Source organism: Astyanax mexicanus, chromosome 7 (genome assembly GCF_023375975.1).
Source record: "Astyanax mexicanus isolate ESR-SI-001 chromosome 7, AstMex3_surface, whole genome shotgun sequence".
NCBI lineage: Eukaryota > Metazoa > Chordata > Actinopteri > Characiformes > Acestrorhamphidae > Astyanax > Astyanax mexicanus.
Window position 1 is genome coordinate 30,367,203 of NC_064414.1, and position 8,068 is coordinate 30,375,270.

At 41.9% G+C, this 8,068-nt stretch overlaps 1 protein-coding gene across 1 annotated transcript; it reads right to left on the bottom strand.

The window, feature by feature from the left end:
• Nucleotides 1-3,182: 3,182 nt before the first annotated feature.
• On the bottom strand, nucleotides 3,183-6,774 carry LOC125802979 (uncharacterized). The gene is made up of 2 exons (XM_049481551.1): nucleotides 6,453-6,774; nucleotides 3,183-5,878 (listed from the first exon to the last, which is right to left on the bottom strand). The coding sequence occupies exon 2, from the start codon at nucleotides 5,548-5,550 to the stop codon at nucleotides 4,177-4,179; it is 1,374 nt and encodes a 457-aa protein (XP_049337508.1). The 5' UTR covers nucleotides 5,551-5,878; nucleotides 6,453-6,774; the 3' UTR covers nucleotides 3,183-4,176.
• Nucleotides 6,775-8,068: the final 1,294 nt, after the last annotated feature.

Consider the following 8,068-nt stretch of genomic DNA (forward strand, 5'->3'; position numbering starts at 1 on the left):
TGTGTTCGTAAGTGAGGTCACCCTCGTCTAGATGCGTTGAAGTCTCATCCATGCCACTATCCAGAGGAAAGAAGTTCACAGGCAGCATAAGATTCCTGTGAATGACTTTCTCTCTGCCTGTCAGAGAATCCTTGACTCTGTAGACATTTATGGCTGGCCTCACAGAAACAACTTCATAAGGGGTTGACTCCCACTTGTCAGCAATCTTTCGCTTCCCTTTTTCACCTCGGTTAGCCAACAGCACCCTGTCACCCACAGTCAGTGGTGAGCCCTTGACTTTGCGGTTGTACAATTTGGCATGACGGTCTTGCTCACAAATAGCATTTTTCTGGGCGATTTGTGCTGCTTCAGACAGGTCTCTTTTCAGATGCTGTACGAACTCGTGATGGCTGACAACACGATCATTCTCAAGGATGTTTTGAAACATGACGTCAATAGGCAGACGGGGAACTCGCCCGAACATCAGGTAAAAGGGAGCAAAGCCGGTAGTCTCATGTACAGTGCAGTTATAGCTGAAAGTGAGTGTTTGCAGCATCTGGGGCCATCTTGACTTGCATTTAGGAGGAAGAGCTCTTATCATGTTCCCGAGAGTTCTGTTGAATCGCTCAGAGATCCCGTTGCCCATTGGGTGGTAGGGCGTGGTGTGGGATTTTTGTACACCTGCCATCTCAAGTAGATCTTTGATGAGCCTGCTCTCAAAGTTAGCTCTTTGATCTGAATGGATCCTTTTAGGAAATCCATAAACACAGAAGAAGTCGTTCCACAAGCGGCGGGCAACTTGCTTGGCAGATTGGTTTCTACAATGGAAGGCATGAGCCATTTTTGTAAAATGGTCAGTGACCACGAGGACATCAACAGTTTTCCTGTCACTCAACTCTGCAGTCCAGAAATCTATGCAAACCAGTTCCATTGGCTCAGAGGTGCGAATATTTTTCAGAGGAGCACGTGCATCAGGCTCAGGAGTCTTCCCAACTATGCATCTTTGACAGTGTTTCACATAATATGCAACATCTCTGTTCATACCTGTCCAGAAAAATCTCTCGCAAGCCAGGGAAAGAGTTCTTGCACATCCCTGATGACCAGCAGCATCATGCACACCATGGAGGACTTGTTTTTTCAGTGATTCTGGGATGATGAATTGGAAGACTTTTCTGTTCAGGTGACGGTGTCTCTTTACTCTGTACAGTATGCCATTTCTGACTTTAAGTTTTTTCCAGTGCTTTAGAAGTCTTGTTACACAGGTGGATTCTGTCTCTTTCTCATGTCTTGTTGGTTTCTTGCCTCGCTGTACATAGTACAACACTCTGCTGACTGTAGCATCCTGTTCTTGTAGACTTAACAGTTGACTGTGTGGAATGACAATAGACGGGTCTTCTTGGGGAAGCTGAAGTGAGGCTGGACTCACACAAGGAAGCTGGGAAATACCACCATTTCGATGAGCATCCAGAACAGCAGACACTTCTTCAGCACTGACAGAGAAGCCAGCAGAATGGAGGGGGTCCTGCATCAAAACTGGATCATCCTCAGACTCATTTTGGCTGTCAACAATCAAGCAATTAGTGGTAAGACGGAATGCATCTTGCACAGTACCTGTGACGACTCCATTGACTTCATCCAAGAGAGATGTGTAGGGCTCTTTCACAAGACGATGGCTTATGCAGGACTGAACAAATGGTTCACGGCTGAGAGCATCAGCAACAGTGTTCTTGGTCCCTGGGACATACTTCAAATCAAAATCATACGCAGCAAGCTTGGCCACCCATCTTTGTTCGCATGCATCCAACTTGGGTTTAGTTAGGATATAGGTCAGAGGGTTATTGTCAGACCATGCAGTGAAATGTCTCCCTTTTAGCCAGTGGCTGAATTTGTCAGTAATAGCCCACTTCAAGGCCAAAAATTCTAGTCTATGAGCAGGATAATTCAGTTGTGAGCGGGACAAAGTTTTGCTAGCAAAAGCTACTGGTCTTGCAACTGTTTCACCAGGTGGAATCTGGGAAAGGACGGCTCCAATTCCATCAAAGGATGCATCAACAGCGAGAATGAAAGGCTCATTAAAATCAGGATGGGCTAAGGTTACACTGTGGGTGAGATCATGCTTCAGGGTATCAAAAGCATTCTGACACTCAGAAGACCAGTCATCTGCCGAAAGTTTCACAGAAACAGGCTTCCTCTTGTAAGGTTTTCTTCCTCTTTGAGCTTTGCCCTGATTTCTCTGTTCAGATGTTAACTTGAAGAGTGGTCTAGCTTTGGCTGAGCAATCTTCAATAAAATGCTGGTAGTAAAGGACCATGCCCAAAAAGGACCTAATCTTCTTCTGTGAAGGTGTGACACCATCACTTTCCATCAGATCAGATTTCTGAATCTGGCTAATGGCTTCCACTTTACTAGGATCAGTCTGCACACCTGTTTCACAAATGACATGACCAAGAAACTTCACAGACCGTCTTAAAAAATTGCACTTTTTTGGTGCTAGCTTGAGATTGTGGTTCTTGAGGCGAGAGAGGATCATCTCTAAACGTTCTAAAGCCAGCTGTTCCGTCGGTGCGAAGGTCATAAGGTCGTCTAGATAGCACAGAACACTCGTGAAGTTCTCATCTCCAAATATAGCTAGCATCATTCTCATGAATGTCGCCGGACTATTCGAGAGACCTTGAGCCATACGATTATATTCATGGAGTCCAAAGGGAGACGAGAAAGCAGTGTATTTTTTGTGTTGCTCGTGCAGTGGCACATTATAAAAGCCAGATGTTAAGTCCATGGTGGAAAAGAAAACATTGCCTCCAAGGGCAGCAAGGGCATCTGCCTGGTGGGGCAGTGGGTGAGCGTCCTTCACTGTCTTAGCATTCAGCCATCTGAAGTCAGTACAGATGCGCAAATCACCATTCTTCTTCCATACAAGGACTAAGGGTGACGCATACTCACTATGTGACTTTCTAATGATACCTTTTTCTTCCATTTCATTGAGAGCTGTTCTTAACTTCTCATACTGGCTTGGTGGCACGCGGCGGTAGGGAAGGCGGAACGGTTTGTCATCTATGAGATGTATCTTGTGCACAAAGCCAGTAGCTTCACCACAGTCCATCTTGCCCCGGGAGAAGATTGACTCATACCTTTCGATGATTTGCAAAAGTCGGTCTCTCCACACGTCAGACACTTCACAGGCATCCAGATCCAGATCCTGTAGTCCAAGCTTCTCCAAGACCATCTTCACCTCTTCACCAGACCTTGTCAGAGGAGTGTCAAGAACACACTGAGAGTAAGATTGGATGCTATCGGGTTGAGAAAGATCCTCTACAGCAATGCATGGAAACACATCTGCAAGTTTAGCATTTCTTTTCAGCACAACGACTTCACTAGAGGGGTTGATAAGTTTCATAGGCAGCCATCGATCTCCCCACATTGGTGTGATGACCCTGCCAACCAAGACATTTTTTGGCCTACACCTTGATTGAGTTGGCTCAACAATAACAGTGCTCCCCACTGATATGGCTGCAGACTCAGGCAATTTGCCCCAAACAAGATGCTCACATCGCGGCTGTAATGAGATGCATTGCTTTAGCCTTAATGTACCAACTCTTTCAGGTACAGACTCGCCTCTCCACCTTTCAGTGTTAGAAATGAGAGAAAGGAATTGGTGTAAGTCATCATCCCCGACAACACTGGACTCTGACATTATCCGCCAGTAGCTATCTGTCTTGCGCATCCACTGTATGAGTGCTTTAATGGCATTGCTGCCCAGTATCACGTCATCAGTCTGACCAGGGACCACAAGCACTGGGATGAGCATCCTGCAATCATACACAGTCATTTCCACATTATAAAGAGCTTTTGGAGTGACACTTTGTCCACCACATCCGAATATTATGATGTCATCAGCAGAGTATTTCACCATATCAGGATTTTGCTGCAGAAGGCTTGACTCAGCAGACTCACTCAATGTGCATGCCATGGAGCCACTATCAATCATGGCTTTTAACACAACTCCTCCTGCTGTAGTAACTGTAGTATAGAACAAGCTGTCTGATTTCTGAATCTTGTGCAGATTTTGAAGTATAACTGTTTTATCTGAAGGTGCATCAGATGCAAATGACTTGTACACTGACTGAAAATCATCTGAAGTGCTACTGGGAGGGTCAGAATTAGGATCTGCACCGTCCTCCCCTAGATGCAGATCCACTAGTTTTCCAATGGCTGAGAAGGAGCAGGCTTTCTCTTCTCTGGACAGGAGCTCCGTGAGTGAGCAGGTGAGTAACACTGAAAGCACAATTTATGGTTTCGACAGTGAGTGAGGCCAGAATGTGAAGCATCGCCACAGACTGTGCATGGCATGCTGTTTAAGCCACCAATTCTGGGCAGTCGTGGTTTACCTCTGTAGCTTGGGTTGGTCTGCGCTGGAGCTGACTTCTCCAACAGAATCTTTTCTAACATGCCAATGACACGTTCAAGAGCAGTGGATTCTGCGTTCTTAGGTGGCTGGCAGTCTTGGGTCTCTACTGGTGACATCACTGCTTGAGAAAGTTCCACTTTGTTCATAGACACTCTTTCATTAGGTGTTTTGGCTACCTTTGTTCTCAAACTCATCTCAGAATGGTACTCATCTAGAACATCTTGAACTTCTTCAGCAGACCACTTGTCAATTGTCTTTGATCTAAATGTCACAGCAAGTTCTTTAGAGGGACAGTTTCTAATGAACATTCGCGTCACCTCAGCAGTGGGGCAGTCAAAAGACTTACCCTGTTCCTTCAGTCGGTCGACAGCTATGTCAACTGCCTGGTTGAGCCTGAGCCAGTAATCATACGCATCTTCGTCAGCCTTGGGCAGCGTGGAGTAAAAGTCTGCCAGTGGAAGTGGAGAGCATGGGACAGAATCAAAGTGCTTGCGCAAAAGACTGTAAATGGACTCTGGATTCTTTATTATATCGATGCCACTGTTTCTTGTTCCAAACTTGACAATGTCCTTTGCTCTACCCCTGAGACGTATGAGTATCTCTTCAGCTTGTTGCTCTTTTGCAATGTCCACTTTTTTTATGTAGTTCCTCATAAGATCTTCCCACTCACGCACTGTTACAGAATCTGAGCTATCCCCCTTGAAGTTAGGTGGGTCTTTCACTTTTCTGTGGGATACAAGTTGGACTTGTGAGTTGTCAAGACTCTGTGTATGACTGACATTGGGTGTGCTATGGGAAGCAATGTGACCAGCATGTGGTGGGCTAAGGTGAGTAATAATGCTGCCTGCGAGTTCTTGACCAATACGCTTAATCACATCACTCATTTGACTGACCAGATCGCTAGACTGTACGAGAGGGTTTAGAGAAGGACTGCTATCGACCTGAGGGCTAGGTGCAGCTGCAGTGTTAAAGTGCTGAGGAGGGTTCCTGTTCTCACTGACTAAAGGAAGCCCAACTGGTACCTGACCACCTCCCACATCTGTGCCACCACCCTGAACAGGACTTTCAAACTGTAGCATCATAGGGATCCCCAAAACACCTCTACCTCTCCCCACACTTGTGCTTATGGGAGTGTGCATATTTTCCTGAGCAAAACTCATCATTACACTACAAACAAGTAAAGTAAAATGAATTCCCAGAGTAAGATAAAGAAAATAAAGATTAGGCTCTGAATTCTACACTCTGAATCACTAATCATGAAAGGACTGGTTGTAACAGTTCTCAACACTGTGCACCTGGCTCCACACAGACAGAGGGCAACGGAACACGTCCCGGTTCGGCATGAAGATCTTCAAGGATGAGCTTGCAGCACCAGCCGACCTTTGTGTTGAAGACCATCGACGACGGAGTCACGGCACCAATGTGACCTCTCATATTCCGTCCCGCCCCAAGGATGGACACCACATGGTTTGGATGATGGGTATTTTTATTCTGCAACGAGTTCAGCATTCACATAACACATCAGATCAGTTTCTGGTCAGCTTAGCCAGCCCACAGCAGGGATATCTCAGACTGCTGGGTTTTTTTTGTATGTACAGTTTTGACATTTTTCTTGCCCATGGTACATAAAAATAGAAAAAACAGTGATCGTATAGTAAATATTAATTAAGCAACTAAACATTTATAATGGTATCTATTTACGTAATTATATTATTATTATAAATATTATGAAGTATTATATTATAACGGTATTCTCATAATTAGTATACATTATATTAATCTAACTAAGTTAACTTTATCCTTACAAAATAATGACTAAGACAAAATAAAACAAAAACATTCTTATAAAATTATACTACAGTTGCACAACTCACATCATCCATTTTGTAGATTTTCACAGTAGAAACATTGAAAAAAGAGATACAATACTGCCACCTTTTGGACACCAGATATAACACACCTAGCAAAGCTAGGCTCATGGCTAAAACACATTTTTTTAATTCCTCAAATATTTAACTTATTAATATAACCAAATGAATAACACGAATTATATATTTAAACCCACCTGCAACGAGTTCAGCATTCACATAACACATCAGATCAGTTTCTGGTCAGCTTAGCCAGCCTAAACAGAGTTAGCTATTGTTAGCAACAGAGACATGTGGCCTGTTAGCTAAATCAGCTAGCTTAATTAGCTAGCTAATTGGCACACAAAAATGACTTAATCCATGTAACTAACACATGCACATTCATTATATAGTCGTTTAGAGCTGTTAAGTATTAAAATATACTAGCACTTAGTACTTATTTTATTATTTTAGTGATTTTTACTGGAGCTCTGTAGAGAGCCAACTCACCCACAGCAGGGATATCTCAGACTGCTGGGGGTCTCCAAGCATGCACTCATTTTATACTAAAAACTGGCAGCCTTTGACCAGCAGGTGGTGCTGAACTCATTTGCAGTAATTTCTATATTATTAACTATTTATATATACTTTTAACACTGTTACATATGTAATGTTTATCTGTACCTGATCAGCTAATCACGTTCATTTTCAAACTGTTTATTCATTTAGGATTACAGGACTTACTGTGAGCTATAATGAACGAAAATTGATTTAACTAACTAGTTATCTAGAAGCTGGATGTAGATGATCGCCAGAATTTAGTACAGTACTTTATGTTTGTAGTTTAAAGCAGTTACTTAACCCCGATCACTGCCCTAAACTAGTGTTTTCCACCTGATCAGCTAATAAACAGTCATTTACTGAGTTTACCTGTTAAAATCCTTTAGCCCCCTATGGAGCCTAAATTAATCATTTATATCCACCAGAGGAAGCTGTAGAATATGCAGAACAGTGTTAATATGCAGTAGAATATGTAAGAACAGGGTTGAGAAACACTGATCTAACCTGACTTCTGTTCATTTGTAGTTCACAGTAAGACCACATGTCCTGATGTTTATAAAAATCTGTATGCAACGTAAAGTTACATTCTTTTACGTAAGAAGAGCTCTCAGTAGAAAAAAAATGAGCGCAGGAGAAAATGTAAATATACAACAGAATTGACATGCCAATACATAATAATAATAATAATAATAATAATAATAATAATAATAATAATAATAATAATAATAATAATAAAATAATAATAGTAACCAAATCTGTTATATTATTTTAAATATTAGGTGATAACTGATAATTTTTGTCATATGTATATAATTCAGACATTGCATGCATAACAGTAACTGTAACGTGGAGTAACAAGTTTAGGTTGTAAAATAAACCTTATAATAATAATTAACTTTTAATTAAAAGTAATTTCCACAAATGTTGTTCTAGGAAACTATTGGGTGGGCTTGTGTTCATATTGGCAAATGTGTCCCCCCCAATATCAAGCCCGCTCCTACGCCCTTGCATATAGTTAAGTTAATAACCTTAAACAGTACATGTTGTCATTTGTAATAGTAATGTTATGAACATTTTCAATTTTACTGATTATTCTGTCTGCTTTTTAAGATGCAGTTAACAATAAGGTTATGTTTGTACCATCTTATAAAAGCTGCATTTGAGTTTGACGGGGGCTGCTTACTACTCATAAAAAAAAGTTTAAATTAAATTTAAAGGGAGCACTAGTCATTTTAAATGGTGCCGTCTGTTTACAATTTTTTTTTAAATATAA

Bases quoted from the DNA above. Each gene is read 5' to 3' on its own strand.
- LOC125802979 (XM_049481551.1), bottom strand. From the start codon at position 5,550: ATGATGAGTTTTGCTCAGGAAAATATGCACACTCCCATAAGCACAAGT.